The 17,094-nt window shown below is 34.1% G+C and overlaps 1 protein-coding gene and 1 pseudogene across 2 annotated transcripts; one reads left to right on the top strand and one right to left on the bottom strand.

Annotated features, from left to right (window-relative positions):
• LOC110229431 overlaps window positions 1-3,797 on the bottom strand; it is a 4,435-nt pseudogene extending 638 nt beyond the window's left edge.
• A 1,721-nt stretch (window positions 3,798-5,518) lies between these two features.
• LOC110229430 (probable LRR receptor-like serine/threonine-protein kinase At2g28960) lies at window positions 5,519-16,417 on the top strand. Of its 2 annotated transcripts, XM_021029588.1 has the most exons (17): window positions 5,519-5,573; window positions 5,660-5,789; window positions 6,102-6,630; window positions 6,942-7,414; window positions 11,398-11,541; window positions 11,807-12,335; window positions 13,027-13,499; window positions 13,592-13,736; window positions 13,822-13,893; window positions 14,186-14,257; window positions 14,343-14,420; window positions 14,514-14,668; window positions 14,754-14,971; window positions 15,051-15,177; window positions 15,372-15,437; window positions 15,581-15,770; window positions 15,864-16,417. In XM_021029588.1, the coding sequence occupies exons 2-17, from the start codon at window positions 5,699-5,701 to the stop codon at window positions 16,270-16,272; spliced, it is 3,771 nt and encodes a 1,256-aa protein (XP_020885247.1). In that variant the 5' UTR covers window positions 5,519-5,573; window positions 5,660-5,698; the 3' UTR covers window positions 16,273-16,417. The 2 variants fall into 2 exon arrangements, with proteins under 2 accessions (XP_020885247.1, XP_020885248.1); XM_021029589.1 differs by lacking the exons at window positions 5,519-5,573; window positions 5,660-5,789; window positions 6,102-6,630; ... (4 more) ...; window positions 13,592-13,736; window positions 13,822-13,893 and having other exon boundaries at window positions 14,191-14,257; window positions 14,343-14,368.
• Window positions 16,418-17,094: the final 677 nt, after the last annotated feature.

The following is a 17,094-nucleotide window of genomic DNA, read 5'->3' as shown; positions in this document are numbered from 1 at the left end:
ACAATGTGAAGAAAATACTCACTCGGGATCAAGATAACCAGGAGTTCCAGCAACAACAGTTGAAACATGTGTTTCATTTTCGGTAGGAAAAGATCTCGAAAGCCCAAAATCGGCTAATTTGGCTTGGAACCGTTCATCCAAAAGTATGTTTGTACTTTTTATATCTCTGTGAACCATTGGTGGTTTGCATCCAGTATGTAAGTACTCCAAACCTACATAACAAATTTTAGTGCCGAATTATGTTTTGGCAAATAAGTCACTAAAATGAAGTGTTCGTCGCATAATTAATTTTCACTACACCACATGATATATGGTTGCTTGCTGATTCACTAGAAGCAATTCGAATACTATGAAAAGTTAAAATCTGAACTATATAATCTTCTTAAAAGTGTTATTAATAAATTAGTGTGTACCTAGTGCTGCATCGACAGCTACTCTTAGTCTACTTTCCCAGCTTAAGACAAATCCACCACGCTTTCCTGTATCAAACCGACACAAAATTGAGCTAATTAATGTTTTGATTTATTTTTCAAACAATACTCTAAACGTCATGGTCCAATTTTAACAAAAATTTGTAAATATGTTCTTATACCTGATAAATGTTGTTTTAAGTCTCCATTTGGCATGTACTCGTAGATGAGGGCCAAATGGTCTCCTTCGTCACAATAACCAACAAGACTCACCAAATTTCTATGGTGCACTCTCATAAGAAGTTCCACCTAATGAACCACCCATTGGCTAATACTCTTAAAGATAGGAAGTACATGTAAACAACAATTGGATTCCAATAAAGATCACCGGGTCAAAGTCTAACCTCTGCCTTGAAATGTTTATAGCCTTGAGAAGATGATTGAGAGAGCAATTTAACAGCTACTTGTTGGGTACCATTAACACAACCATGATAAACGACTCCAAAGCCGCCTTCACCAAGAACTCTCTGAAAGTTATCAGTCATTTCTTGAACCTCGAAATAAGTAAACCTTATCTTTTTTGAGACAAATGATGGTTCTGAATGTTTAGCATGTTCGACATCTACTACGGGCATGCTTGGTGGAGCATGTACATCTACAAGGTACAATGATTGATTTATATACCTTGATTTTATCAAATTTCTCTAATGATTATATGCCTAGAGACTCACCTGAAGGCACCTTCTTTTTTCGGAAAACAAAAAAGAGAGCCACAACCACTATTGCAATAATCACAGAAGAAATTGATGCAATAACCGGTACCAAGAATCCCTTTTTCTCTTTTGGATTGCATGAACTAAACTTGCATAGCTTTGGATTTCCTTCAAGTCTGCAAGAAGCACATGTAATACCGAGATTGTTGAATTAATGTACCATATAGATGTGGAAGAAACATATCTTGCAATAAAAAGAAAATCAATATATTTATGTTATAGTTGATAAATGTATGCCTTCAATGGGAAAATAATCTTACTTTAAGACAAGTCCTTCCTTTTCTCTATCAAGAAGAGTTTGTGGAACTGAACCGGTAAAATTGTTTCCACTCAAGTCTCTATTTAAGGAAAAAATAACAGCCATCATATATATATAGAATCCAACAACAACGAAAACACAGGCCAAATTAATGTTCATTCTGCTTTCTATAAAACTTACATCAAAGATAATGATTTAATGTTGGCCAGAAAAGCAGGCACAAGTCCAGTCAAATTGTTGTTAGATAAGTCCCTGCGCGGCCATAAATAAATACAAATGGTTCGCTTACATGTCAAATTGTCCGACCAAACCATTCTGTGTTTGATGAGTCAAGAATAGAAGTACTACTTACAGCTCTTGTATCTGCGTTAGATTTTGAAAAAATGAGGCTAGACTGCCAGTTAATCCACTGGCTGACAAGTTTCTAATAATGCAACAAATAAAGTAAAATAAACACTGAAAATATATTTGGTTAAATTAGTTTGAAGTAGGAACTATGTTTCGTAATGCCCTTACAATGAAATGATTTTTGGTGGGGTGGAGATATTTTTATAACTGCATTTAAGATTTTCCCAGGATAATTCTTGAGGGAGACATGGATCTCCTTGCCAACTAGTTTTACTCAGTCGGTACGTAGCTTTAATGTTTTTGATAGAAATAACTAACATAAAAATTAGATATAAAAATCAATAGTATACAATATATGAAAAGACAAAAAAAAACAATTATGTGGTAATAAGTAAAAGTTTGAGTGAGGTACCATCACTTAGGCTTGTTTCCAATTGTGGGAATTCGATAATAGTGTAAGCCTCAAGAGCGTTGATTAGAGGTGGAAGCGTTGAGTTTGGAGTTCTTATGAGTTGTAAATTGCAACCATCTGAATCACATTGCACTGGTGCAGCTGTGAAAAATGTAAGTAGCTCTAACATGGGAGGACTAAATGCTGAATAGTTAAAGTTTCCTTTAAAAACAATGTCGAACTCCCTCGTCTCGTTGGCTGCAAGAGTTTGTATCTCAGCGAAATGAAGATAGAAGTAAACTTCAGCATTAGAGGGTCTTGGTTTCCAGGTGATGATCAGCGGCGCGCTAGTGTTTTTAGGCGTGGCAGCACTTTTGAGAGCAGCTTTTGGTATCTCAAATATATCTGAATTGTTTATATTGAGACTAGTCGTTATATAGGTAAATGAAGTGCTGAAGAATGGATACCAGACACGATCGTAGGAGTCATCATCATACCTGCAAGTGAATTGTGTTAGGCAACATAATTAAGCAAATCAACCCTTGTTAGGATTTGGACCCGCAAACCCAATGTTTTAAAACCAATTTAAACAGAAAAAAATAGCTGACACACACAAATTCTAATCTCAATCCAAACTACATTTAATTCATATACGAATCATTTTTGTTTACATGTTTAAAAAAATTGTATAACAATGATAGTTTGATAATAAATAACAGAAAGAACCAAAACAAAATGTTGAATTAAAACAAAACATGTTGTGCGGTGATAGTTGCAACTTGTGTCTTAATTTTATCCTAATTAACTCTTAACAACGATGTTTATATACTACCAAAAGTACAATTATTTATGTGTAAGAAAATTGATGCCGTGCATGATTAATGACAGAGGACTCTCACTTATTGTTTCAAACAAAGTCAACTTACCTTATCTCTCTATCAGAAGTGCTACAATGAACCCGGAAAGAATTCCTCAGTGATCCCGAATGCGTAACATAAGTATCATTTCTCTTTGGTCGTAGTTCTATAGATGATATTATCGGCGAGGTTGGTCCTGTTTTAACAAGACAAATATCCAAAGAGCTTGACCTCACTCTGTGTATGATCTCCTCGAATGTACCATTTTGTCTTCCTTCCATATCTATTCGTGCCCACTTATCAGGACCAAGATAGAGATCAAAGTTTGGATATATATTAAGACCATCATAATTTCCATATATGAAGGTAACCAAGATGAGATAATTTGTGCCACGATTGACATTCAGACTAAAACAATTACGCTTTCCTTCTGGAAAGTATCGTAGAGTCAAATATGGTTTTCGGAATATTTTGTTGAGCTCTTTATCGACTCTACCACTTTTTCCCGTCTGGATAAATGTCGAATCAGATGTGAATGTTAATCCAGTAGACGGATCACTATAAGGAGATTCCTCGATAGGAAATCCGCAATCCAAACTGATGAAACCTGTTCGAGCATAAAGGGATTCGACGAAGTTAAAAAAAAAATTATATATAGAATAACCATTTAAAACCTGTTCAATCTTTACCTTCTTGTTTCTGGGAGCCAACTATAACGGCAAAGGTTCCAATTATGACCAACAAAAGATGGCTCCTCATCTTCTTGGAAAGCTTAGATGGAAACCAAGAACATAACAAAGACTTGCTTAGTGAAAAAAAGAAAACTACGTAAATGAGAAATACCTCATATACACACAATGGAATACATTAAAGAAAGTCAACTTAGACCAAACATAAAGATTGAATAATTGCGATAATTTTTTATTTTTTGGTTTATTGTGTGAATTTTTTTTTGACACGTTACAACCTCAACTTGTGTTTAATCTAATAGGCTATAATCATAAGATTGCGACATGTATAGGAATTTCCTTGCATGAATGTTTGTCTATCTCCAGTTGAATTAACTCTCGGTCTCTGCTTTGAATCCTTGACCAAACATAACAGATCTTCGATCATTACACAAAACGGATACACTTGGGGCACAAGGATATGACAAGGTTTGCTTTAGGTAATTAGAGCAAAGGATTCACTACATATGAAAAACAATTACAAGTTACAACCTATTTGAAACATTACTCGTGATCCGCATAACCGTAAGTTCTTTCTATACATTACGGTAACTTATGTTTGGATCGACCTAACCATAAGTTATTTCTCTTATGTGAAATTTCCCAAGCCTACACTGTCATCTTGTAGTTGCTAAGGAATTTATTTAATCTTTTGATCAGTTTCTATTTAAAATTTTGCTTCTTGCATTTGGCTATAACTAATTTTAGAAATAAAATTTTTGAAACCAATTTCTTGCTGTACAAGAAAGCACAAAATGCGAGTATAATTATGTAAAAGAGAGAACTCTAAGAAAAAGAAAAAAAAAAGATAAAGTATCATTTTGTTTGATTGAATGATTTATACATATATACGTGCATCAATGTAGCCAGAACTAAAATTTTAAAATATGTCTATACAACCACACTTTAACTTTTACAAACTTGTTAAAAGACCACCAAAAAAAAACATTATCACATAACTTACATTTTCACTTTAACTATTACAAACTTGTTAAAGATCCACAGAAAAAAAAAAAAAAAAAAAAAAAAAAAACATTATAACATAACATAGATTTTTCATGTAGTTAACACATACAGTTTCCGATTGTCAAATTAAGCTCCATCAAAAAATAAAAATTGGAAACCAAGTGGATGATGAAAATGTAAACGATCTTTCGAAAAAAAGGTTTGATCTATTTTCCCCTAACAACGGATATTATCGAAGGTTGATCTCGGGCCTACTGACCTAAGACGTAGAATTTCTTGGTTGACAATATATAGTGTGAATGTGAGCTGCCTATATGGATCAAACATGCATGTTATCGATATTGTAGACTAGAGTATATAATTATGGTGAGAATTATTATACTTAATCGTTGCATTTGACTATATGCAGCTAATTATCTCTCCACGTATATGAGTAATCCATAGATGATGTATGACAGGCAAACTAAACGAATATTAGGGTTTGTCAAGAAACGACTGATAGTAGTTTAGTTTAAAGACCAAGAATTTTGCATTATTGTGATTATGATTGAGGTGAAGGTCAACTATTAAATCCACCAACTTGTTGTTAAATACAAGTCGTTGAAGTCGTTGGCAAAATTATCATATAGAATCCCAAGCTTTGACATTAGATCAACTTGGCAGGTTTTACATTGTTTAAACAAAGATAACATCAGGTGCTTTGATTTATGATTAAATTGTACGCTTTTTTCCACAGAGTGGAATAAAATGTGTATATTTCCGTTAGACCATTCTTCAGTGCTTGGACGAGTAACATGACATGATTCTATAATTGGAGAGTATTCCACGCCAACATGCATATGTATGTTTTAGATTTTAATTTTTCTTGATCTAAATTATTTCTATAATTTGTACTAGAAAATCAATATTTTCTTTCATATATTTCAGATTGTCTTTGGTATCAAAAGTTTGCATGTTAACTTGAAAATGGAGGGTCGTCGTCAACTTTTACTGGCGTTGAGCTTTGGGGCTTTTGCCATTATACATCTCGTTCAAGCTCAGCCGCCTGATCAACAAGGTTTCTTTATATATCATGTTTTAATTATTATTCATAATTGCTTCATGTTTACTTTTTGACCCATAAAGACTAAGGATTAACCATGTAGTTTAGTGTTCTTGGTCGACTGGTCGAGATCACTGACCGATATATAGTTGTTGTATGCATAGCCACCATGAAAATCACATAACGACTATAGATATAAGAGATTTGGTATTAAAAATCAAGGATTCTCTGTTTTCCAAAACTTTTGATTCTCTTCCTTATAAGCTTCATTTTCTAAACAAGAAGGAAACATTATTTGCACTAATAATACATTTTGTATCTTGCCAGGATTCATCAGTTTGGACTGCGGTTTACCCGTTAATGAGTCTCCTTATACCGACCCAATAACCGGATTAACATTCTCATCTGATGCTGATTTTATTTTAAGTGGTTTACGTGGTGAAGTTGGGGATGACAGGACCTATATCTACAGGCAGTACAAGGATTTGAGATATTTTCCCGATGGAATACGAAACTGCTATAATCTGAAAGTAGAGCAAGGCATCAACTATTTGATAAGAGCGGGGTTCGGATATGGAAATTATGATGGTCTAAATGTATATCCAAAATTTGATTTACATGTTGGGCCTAACATGTGGATTGCGATTGATTTGGAATTTGGAAAAGATCGTGAGATCATTTACATGACAAAGTCGAACTTATTGCAGATTTGTCTTGTAAAAACAGGATCAACTATACCAATGATATCAACCTTGGAACTACGGCCACTAAGAAATGATTCGTATATGACGCAATTCGGTCCCTTGAACCTCATTTACCGGCGGGTCTATAGTAACAATTCTACCGGTTTTATACGGTATGTAAACTCAGCTTTAGCAACTCTATGTTTTTTAAAAAAACAATCTAACAACATATTTCTTTCAATAAACAAAAAATATAGTAAACCTGATATGTGACTTAAAATTCTAATAATTTCCATTGTAATAGAAAATTTAATCATCCTCCTTTCCCATGAACATAGACACAAAATCAGAGTTATGGTAGATTTTAATTTCAAATTTTTATTTGAACTCACTGTCTCTATCATCTTGCAATACCAACAAACCCAATAACATGATGTAACATGATTCATTTACTATTGCATGTCTAATCCAAAGATTGTTCTAGGTATCCTGATGATATCTTTGATCGCAAATGGGACCGATATAATGAATTCGAAACGGATGTGAACACCACCCTCAATGTAAGATCCTCTAGTCCCTTTCAAGTACCAGAAGCTGTGAGTAGGATGGGAATCACGCCCGAAAATGCCAGCTTGCCATTGAGATTTTCAGTGTCTCTAGATGACGACAGTGACAAGGTTAACGTGTACTTTCACTTTGCCGAAATCCAAGCCTTGAGGGCCAATGATACTAGAGAATTCGACATTGAATTGGATGGTAATATTATTCAATCAGCATATAGTCCTACGATGTTTCAATCAGATACCAAATACAACCTATCACCTCAAAAATGTAGCGTCGGGTTGTGCTACTTGGACCTCACTAGAACTCCGAGGTCAACTCTTCCACCGCTGATTAATGCTATTGAGGCTTTCAAGGTTTTGGACTTTCCATATGCTGAAACAAATCCAAATGATGGTACGTCACTATTCCTCTATACTCTATAGCCTAGTTATGAAAGGGCTTATTTGAATGATTGTTTTACAAAATTAAGAAAAAAAAACATATGGTAACAAAATTGTAAATCAATTTTGTGTGTTTTCGCATTTGATTTGAACAACCAGCGTAGTATATCATGTAAAACATCGTGTTAAACATGACATTTGTTTTAAAAAAGGTGTAAAATCTATATTATTAAAAAACGCGATAAATGACCAAACTTATACGGTTTTATAATCTTTTCTGTTTGCAAATAAGAAATTTATAATCTTTTATGTGTTAATTCTTGGCTTCCTCCTCGAACCACTATGTTAGTCGCTGCTATGAAGGATATCGAAGAAATTTATGGATTGAAGATGATTGGTTGGCAAGGAGATCCTTGTGTACCTGAACTATTAAAGTGGGAAGATCTAAAATGCAGCTACACAAATCAGTCTACTCCTCCAAGAATTATTTCTTTGTACGATCACTATCTCATAATTAAGCATATTGAAACCTAAATCTCTCAAGCATCTTATTATACTTGAAATTTGTTCTAATAATGTAAACAGAGATTTGTCATCGCGAGGGTTAAAAGGTGTCATAGCACCTGCCTTCCAAAATTTGACCGAGCTTCGAAAACTGTAAGAGCCATGCATGAGAAAACATAGATATTGTGACCATCTCATATCATATAACAAATTGGACGAAAAAATATATCATCTCATACTATTTTCTTTATCCAGTTAACGAAAAAAACATATTGACCTTTTTACGTTTTATAAATGCTAGGGACTTGTCAAACAATAGTTTTACTGGAGGAGTACCCGAGTTTCTAGCCAACATGAAATCATTATCGATCATGTAAGTTGATGTAAACAAACATAGTAGCCACTTATTTTTCACTAGGTATACTTGTTGTCACTTGTCATTGACATTGTAATATTTCTTTACCTTGACAGAAATTTAAATTGGAATGATCTTACGGGTCCTCTTCCTAAATTGTTTCATGATAGAGAAAAGAATGGGCTTAAGCTAACGTAAGATTTTCACCTTTATGTTTTCTTCCATCAACTTTCCTCAAGCTATAGTAGTCTGATTCAACAACTCTTCTTTTCTTAAGGATCAAAGGAAACCCAAAGTTGTGTGAAGATGCGTCGTGCAAAAACAAGAGTCAAACGTACATTGTACCAGTTGTTGCATCAGTAGCTTCTGTGCTCATCATTGTAGCTGTGCTAATTCTCATTCTTGTTTTCAAAAAGAGAAGGCCAACGCAAGGTACTTAACTATATAACTGGGCATATTCTTACTGTAACATGTATGCATGATGAGATACTAAAGACATGATGCCTAATCTCATGGAATTTTTTCGTTGTGGACAGTTGATTCTTTACCTACAGTTCAACATGGGATACCAAATAGACCGTCTATATTTACTCAAACGAAAAGGTTCACTTATTCAGAGGTAGAAGCATTGACAGATAATTTCGAAAGAGTGCTAGGAGAAGGAGGGTTTGGGGTAGTGTATCATGGTTCTTTGAATGGTACGCAACCAGTAGCTGTTAAACTACTCTCTCAATCATCAGTACAAGGCTATAAGGAATTCAAAGCTGAGGTATGTTAATACATAATACATATGTTATAAACTAGTGAATACATGGACCATATATACGTTCATATGGAACATGCAATGGTTCTAAATTTTGTTTGAACATGGGTGGTCAGGTTGAACTTCTTTTGAGAGTGCACCACGTCAATTTAGTTAGTTTGGTTGGATATTGTGACGAAGAAAGCAATTTGGCCCTCCTTTATGAGTATGCTCCCAATGGAGACTTAAAACAACATCTCTCAGGTATAAATTTGAATTCCCTACATTTCAAAATAAGAATCACTTGACATATTACTTTGATGTTTTATGTCTTTACAACACTCAAATATTTAAAATTATAGGAGAACGGGGTGGCTCTCCATTGAAGTGGTCAAGTAGACTAAAAATTGTTGTTGAAACTGCACAAGGTTCATTTTAAGCTCAAATCCATCAATCACTTTATATTGATCATCTAACTTGAATGAATTTAATTATATATATAGGATTAGAATACTTGCATACGGGTTGCAAACCTCCAATGGTACATCGTGATGTGAAAACAACAAATATACTTTTAGACGAACACTTCCAAGCAAAACTCGCAGATTTTGGCCTTTCAAGATCATTTCCAATTGGAGGTGAAACTCATGTTTCAACAGCTGTTGCTGGAACTCCTGGATATTTGGATCCAGAGTAAGTGTTACATCACCGAACTATTTTGATTCAAATTGTTTTTCCTAATTTATTTAATACATATATTTCATGTTTTGTTTGCAGATATTATCGAACAAATAGGTTGAATGAAAAGAGTGATGTATATAGCTTTGGGATTGTATTATTGGAGATCATCACAAGTCGACCTGTGATTCAGCAAACCCGAGAAAAGCCGCACATAGCTGCATGGGTGGGATACATGCTTACTAAGGGAGATATTGAAAACGTTGTAGATCCAAGACTCAATAGAGATTATGAGCCCACATCTGTTTGGAAGGCTCTTGAGATAGCAATGTCTTGCGTGAATCCTTCTTCTGAGAAAAGACCAACCATGTCTCAAGTTACAAATGAACTAAAGCAATGTCTAACATTAGACAACTCAAAGCGAGGAGGGAGAGAAGACATGGGATCAAGAAGTTCTATTGAAATGAGCACAAGCTTTACAACCGAAATTATCCCTAAAGCGCGATAACTTATGCCAAAAAATCCCATGATCAATACAGATTTTGAAATTTCCTTGACTTATTTTTACGAAAATTATATTTTGTTGGTCATTTATTGGTACAACTTCATTGTACTTACTTCTGCTTGTGCTCGTATGTGATATTATGGCTATTAGTGTGGATGCTTTGTTTGGTTTTGTTTTATTTGTGGTTGTGGTCTTGCGGGTCTTTCAAATTCAATCTCATTTCTGTTAGTAGTTTAATAAAGCATAATCAGTATTCAGCTCATTTTTTTCCCTGTTTTTTGTTTTATTCAGTAATGTATTTAGAGCTTGATGTTTGGTACATGCCTTCTACTACACCATCTTTACATCTTACAACTTGATGCATCATCTCCTATATCACATTTTTCTCTGGATTCTTGGCGGTTGATGGACATCTTTGGCATCAACATCTAGGACACTCATCTTGTGACAAGTTAATTAAAACTTATTTCCGGTACATGGTACATCAATGTACATTTAATAAACTAGCAAACTGCTATTTACTTAATTAAAATAGCAATTTGTCGTACCTTGTCGTTTGCTAATGCATATCATCTTTCAAGTTTTTTTTTTTTTTGGTTCGAAATTAGCAAGTTTTTTTTTTACAAATTAAGTAAATAGCAATTTGGAAAGTTTTTTTTTATTATTTAAGAAAAGAAAAACTTTTCAACTTGTTATTTACTTAATTTAAATTATCAATCTTGTCATTTATCAAACAATATGTTAGTTTGCTTAGGTAGACACGCTAAAGTAAACAAACTCTCTAACTACTTATGATTAAACCGTTGCATTTGACCTTTGCTGCCAGTATATCTCAAGGTACATGAGTAACCCATAGATGAAGGATAAAAGAATAGTACGGTATGTCACTAGGATGAGTAAGTGATCTTAGTTTATTTTTCAAAACCACGAATTTGACATTATTATAGGATTATTAAGGTGAAAGTCAACAAAATATATTAAATCCATCTAGTCTATATAGAAGGCGATGGCTGAATTATCATACAGTTTATATACCTTTGACATTAGAGCAACTTGGCAGATTTTACATCAGGTACTTTGATTTAATATTTTACCTTTTCCCAAAATTTGGACTACAAAATGTATATATTTTTTGTTTGACCGCTTGTAGGTGTATATTTGAAAATTTAAAAGTATTTCTTATCGTATTGTAAAATCAATAAATTCTCTCAGCTGCTTCATATAATCTATCGTATCAAAAAAAAAGAAGTTTGTATCACAACTTGAAAATGGAGTGCTATCGCAAACTGTTACTGGCTTTGAGCTTCGGGGCTTTTGCTACTATACATCTTGTTCAAGCTCAGCCAGATCAACAAGGTAATTGCATATTATTTTTTTAAGTTTTATCATTGTTTCATGTTCACTTTGGAGACATAAAGAATGATGATAAATAACACATGGTTGTAGTTCTAGTTGTATGCATGGTCATTGTAGAATTCACATGAAGGCTATAAAGCCGAAAGATTTGGTTAGGAGTTTGAAGATCATATATGTTTCAACATTTTTTTTATTCTTCCTTACGCTTCACAATTTATCAAAAAGAAATAAACATTACTTGCACTAATATTTCATGTTTCGCCAGGATTCATCAGTTTGGACTGTGGTTTACCCCCTGGCGAGTCTCCGTATACCGACCCCGTAACCGGATTAACGTTCTCATCTGATGCCGACTTCATCGAAAGTGGTAAACGAGGAGAAGCTGGGGATGATGTGACGTATACCTACAGGCGGTACAAGGATCTGAGATATTTTCCGGATGGAACACGAAACTGCTATAATCTGATAGTAAACAAGGGAATCAACTATCTAATAAGAGCCGGGTTCTCCTATGGAAATTATGATGGCCTTAACGTATATCCCAAATTTGATTTACATGTTGGGCCTAACATGTGGATCGCGGTGGATTTGGACGACGAAAATGATCGTGAGATCATTTACATGACTAAGTCAAATGTATTGCAGATTTGCCTTGTCAAGACAGGAGTAACTATACCAATGATATCAACCTTGGAACTACGGCCATCAAAAAATGATTCTTATATGACACAATTCGGTCCCTTGAACCTAATATACCGGCGGGCCTATACAAGCGATTCTCGCGGTTATATACGGTATGCTAAGTCTATTTAGCAAGTTTACTTTTCAAACAAATTTAAAGATATAGTATTCATTTATGATATATATACTTTTACTTTTTTCATCTCAAAATTTTTAATTCGTTCAAGAGAAATGTATTAAGGAGATGCTGAAATGGGTTTATTTTAAGTTTTAAATTTTTGAAGGTTAGAGTAACTTCTATCTAGACTCTCTTGAGCAGTTTGTTTTCTGGTTTGTCCCTTTGTTTGGAAGGTGCTTTAAATCATTATAAGAGAGAGGGTTTTCGATTTTATGACTTTTTAAAGAGGAAAAATTAACCATTCTAGTATTCAAGTAAACTGCACACTTGTGGGACTTACTCGCAATTCATAGACCACCCCCTCCTTTTCCCGCCGCGAGACTCACTTATTTCTAGATTAAAAAAATTTGACCCAACCCCGCGCCAGGGGATGAGGCAGGGCCAATGGGTTTTAGTTCACATTGAAAAAAATGAAAGCTCTACTTAAGTGTGAGAATTGTATGTTTGATCACCCTCCTATACCTTAAATTTTGATATCTTCTTTTTTTCCTTTCACTCATTCATTCCTATCCAATTTCAATATAACATGATGCCTTTACATACAACAACGCAATGTCATGCGATGTATATAACAAGATCCGTTAACTTTTGCATGGCAAACCCCTTGTTTCCTTCTTCTTTTTCAGGTATCCTAATGATGTTTTTGATCGCAAATGGGATCGATATAGCTGGTTTGAAACAGATGTAAACACCACTCTCAATGTGACTTCCTCAAATCCTTTTTTAGTGCCAAATGTTGTAAGTAGGTCAGGTATTTCCCCAAAAAATACCAGCAAACCAATGTTCTTTTACACATCTTTAGAGGACGACAATGACAAAGTTATTGTGTACTTTCACTTTGCCGAGATCCAAGATCTGAAAGGAAATGATACGAGGGAATTCGACATTGAATTGGATGAAAAAATTATTCACAAAGCTTATAGTCCTAAGGTGTTACTATCGGAAACAATATACAACACATCACCACAAAAATGCAGATTTGGCGCTTGCGCCATATACCTTGTAAGAACTCAAAGATCAACTCTTCCACCACTGATCAATGCTATGGAGGCATTCAATGTTTTGGAATTTCTATATGTCGAAACAAATCCAAACGATGGTATGTCACTATTGATTCCTCTATATAGCCTAACTAAGAAACTCTAATATTAAATATACTTATTCTTCACTTCCTCATCAACCTCTATATAGTGGCTGCTCTCAAGAATATCCAAACTACTTATGGATTGAACATAATCAGTTGGCAAGGAGATCCTTGCCTCCCTGAACAGCTGAAGTGGAAAGGGGTAGAGTGCAGCTATACAAATAAGTCGACTCCACCAAGAATCATTTCCCTGTAAGATCATTTTCAAATCCCACACTGTTAGAGGTGAAACGTTTGTCCCTTAATTTTACTTGAATTTTTTTGCTGATGTAAACAGAGACTTATCGGCAAACCAGTTGAGTGGGAGCATAGCATCTAGCTTTCAAAATTTGACCGAGTTGCAGAAACTGTAAGGCTTCTCAATTGTTCGACGATACCTTATTTTTGCCATAATTTATCATGATTTTTTGGAAAGAAACAAGAATAGAAAATAAACTGGTAAGAATAACTCAAACCACTCAATATGGCCATTGTATTTATACTCATATAAGTCAATCTTGTTGTTTATATATTATCTATTATATTGTAGCATCACCTCAATTTCTTTTTTAACTAGTAAAACATATCTTATAACTAGTAAATTGTTTTCGAAATAAAGACAAAGCCAATGACGACTTCTTAAAACGTCTAACAATTGCCAGGGATTTATCAAGTAATAGTTTGTCGGGAGGACTACCCGAATTTTTAGCCAACATGAAATCATTGTTGACCATGTAAGTTACTCCAAAAGAAGAAAGAAAACATTTATTTGCTTCATATTTCTATACTCAGCTTGATTAGTTATATGGTTTGGTGCAGTAACTTAAGTTGGAACAATCTTAAAGGTACAATTCCTCAGGCTCTTCGTGATAGAGAAAAAAATGGGCTAAAGCTAGTGTAAGAATTTTCAAATATATTTTTTTTTTCTCATGACTCTCCATTCAGTTTTCTGCATTTACTTGTATTTTCCATGAAACTTGTATTTTGTAGTATGCAAGGGAACCCAAAGCTTTGCCAGACTGATGAATGCAAAAATAGCAACACAAGATTCCTTGTACCGGTTGCTGCATCCATTGCTTCCTTGACCGTTATTGTAGTTGTGCTAGTTCTCATTTTCTTTGCCATAAAGAAAACAAAGTTAAAAGGTACATTGAGGATATCCTACAATACCATAAGTATACTAAAATCTCATGGAGATTGTAGTTCTGATATATGATATCTCCGGTACAGTTCGTAGAAGATCACCAATTGCTAAGTCAGTGATATTAACCAAAAAGAAAAGGTTTACATATTCCGAGGTTGAAGCAATGACAAATAACTTTGAAAGAGTTCTCGGGGAAGGAGGATTCGGAGTTGTCTATCATGGTTCTTTAAATGATCCCGAACACGTAGCTGTTAAACTGCTCGCTCAATCATCTACACAAGGGTATAAGCAATTCAAAGCAGAGGTAATCTACACACAAAACACTCTAATTACAAAAATCGCGGTTTTGTATGTATAATTTATATTTTTACATTCTTGATAAGGTGGAGTTGCTTCTGCGAGTCCATCACACAAATTTAGTAAACCTTGTTGGATACTGTATCGAAGAAGACCAGCTGGCCCTTGTCTATGAGTTTGCATCCAACGGGGACTTGAAACAACATCTCTTAGGTAAATGTGCATTTTTACAGAATTATCGGCACTAAAGAATGATCAGTAGTTAGATTATGATGTGTCTGTCTTAATATTCAAAGATTTGACATTCCTTTTAATTCTTTTGTCCAACATTCAAAGATTTGACATTCCTTTTAATTCTTTTGTCCAACATTCAAAGATTTGACATTTTATATCATGGCAAATATCAGGAGAATCACATGGAGTAGCTTTAAATTGGGCAAATAGACTTATAATCGCTATGGAGACGGCACAAGGTATTATTCCACAATTGGAACTAAGAAATTTTTAATTCTTTTGTGAACTAATAACTTGTTGTTCACCCTATTTCGCATTACAAAACTTTACTATAAATAATGATTCGTGTTAAATGTCTAAAGGAATATATTTGATACAACAAGATTAGAGTACTTACACATTGGATGCGAACCCCCAATGATCCACAGAGATGTCAAAACAACAAATATACTTCTTGACGAGAACTACCAGGCGAAGCTTGCTGACTTTGGACTCTCTAGATCTTTCCCAATCGGAGTTGAAAGGCATATGTCGACAAATGTCGCCGGAACTCCCGGGTATCTTGATCCTGAGTAAGCATAATAAGTTGACCACATCAAATCAAACTATAACTTGTATTTATTTTTAATTGGTTTAGATTTATATGTGTGTGGTTTGTTATGCAGATATTTTCAAACAAATTGGTTGACCGAGAAGAGTGATGTATATAGCTTTGGGATTGTACTATTGGAGATGATAACAAGCCAACCTGTGATTCAGCAATCCCGTAAAAAACCTCACATAGCAGAATGGGTGGGATTAATGCTTAAAAGGGGAGATATTGAGAATATTATGGATCCAAATCTCCATGGGGATTATGACTCAAGTTCTGTTTGGAAGGCTCTTGAGCTAGCTATATCATGCGTCAATCCCTCTTCGTTAAGAAGACCAAGTATGACTCAGGTTGTTAGTGAATTAAAGGAGTGTCTCGTATATGAGGACTCAAAGAAGGGAAGGAAATCAGATATGGATTCAAATATTTCCCTTGAACTAAGTACTAGCTTCACCGTGGTAATGACCCCTCATGCACGGTAATCTCTACCAAGGAAAACATCACATATATTTATGATAGATAAGGAAACAATGATACAATTTCGGCTGAATTATTCTTAGCTTGTTTTGAAACCTTTTTCAGCTACTTACAATGTCAAAGGTTTTAATTTTATGGAAAACTTCTATCTTTGATATCCAAAGTGTATGAATACAACAACAATTGCACTACCACCTAAAACTCTGTTTCTTTCCCTCAATATGACAACAAACAAATATTATTTGTCCAAACAATGTTATATAGAAGCTTAGGGACCAAATTCTCTCTTCCTTTAATTTGCTTTCAGTTTGTAATTTTGTTATATATATATACTAGGTAGATGACCGGAAATGGATGAATTGTTGTTTTTAAGTTGAATTCATAGTTTAGTCTATGCAGTCCTGGTCCTGGCCCAAAGAAAATACGGATTTTTGGGCACAAAAATTTTTTTGGGCATGTTATCATTAAAAATATATATTTCTTGTTATTTTTAATTAAGTTTTTTTGGTATTTTATTCTTAAAATAAATTATTTTCAATATTTTGGGGATCTCCTCTAATCAAACTTTCAATACGTAGAAATCATCTACATGTATACATTAAACTTTCAATACGTAGAAATCATCTACATGTATACATTATTACACAGTATATCATCTGAACGATTAAATATGCCTAGGGTTTTGAAAAACTTAATGAAATAAAAAAAAAATTGTAAATATAAATATATATTACCTATAATCCTATTATTTAAAAATATATCAATGTACATTAAAAATTTTAGATGTAATGCATTTTAAATTCAAAAATGGATCAAAGTAAACTGAA

The sequence above is a fragment of the Arabidopsis lyrata genome (genome assembly GCF_000004255.2).
Source record: "Arabidopsis lyrata subsp. lyrata unplaced genomic scaffold ARALYscaffold_4, whole genome shotgun sequence".
Classification (NCBI taxonomy): domain Eukaryota; kingdom Viridiplantae; phylum Streptophyta; class Magnoliopsida; order Brassicales; family Brassicaceae; genus Arabidopsis; species Arabidopsis lyrata.
The sequence above is the reverse complement of the archived record's forward strand: the minus strand, read 5'-3'. Positions and strand labels throughout refer to the sequence as shown.

Coding starts and splice junctions, on each gene's coding strand:
- LOC110229430 (XM_021029588.1), top strand. CDS start 5,699: ATGGAGGGTCGTCGTCAACTTTTACTGGCGTTGAGCTTTGGGGCTTTT. Junction 5,790..6,101: donor TCAGCCGCCTGATCAACAAG/GTTTCTTTATAT, acceptor GTATCTTGCCAG/GATTCATCAGTTTGGACTGC. Junction 14,421..14,513: donor AAAAATGGGCTAAAGCTAGT/GTAAGAATTTTC, acceptor TGTATTTTGTAG/TATGCAAGGGAACCCAAAGC.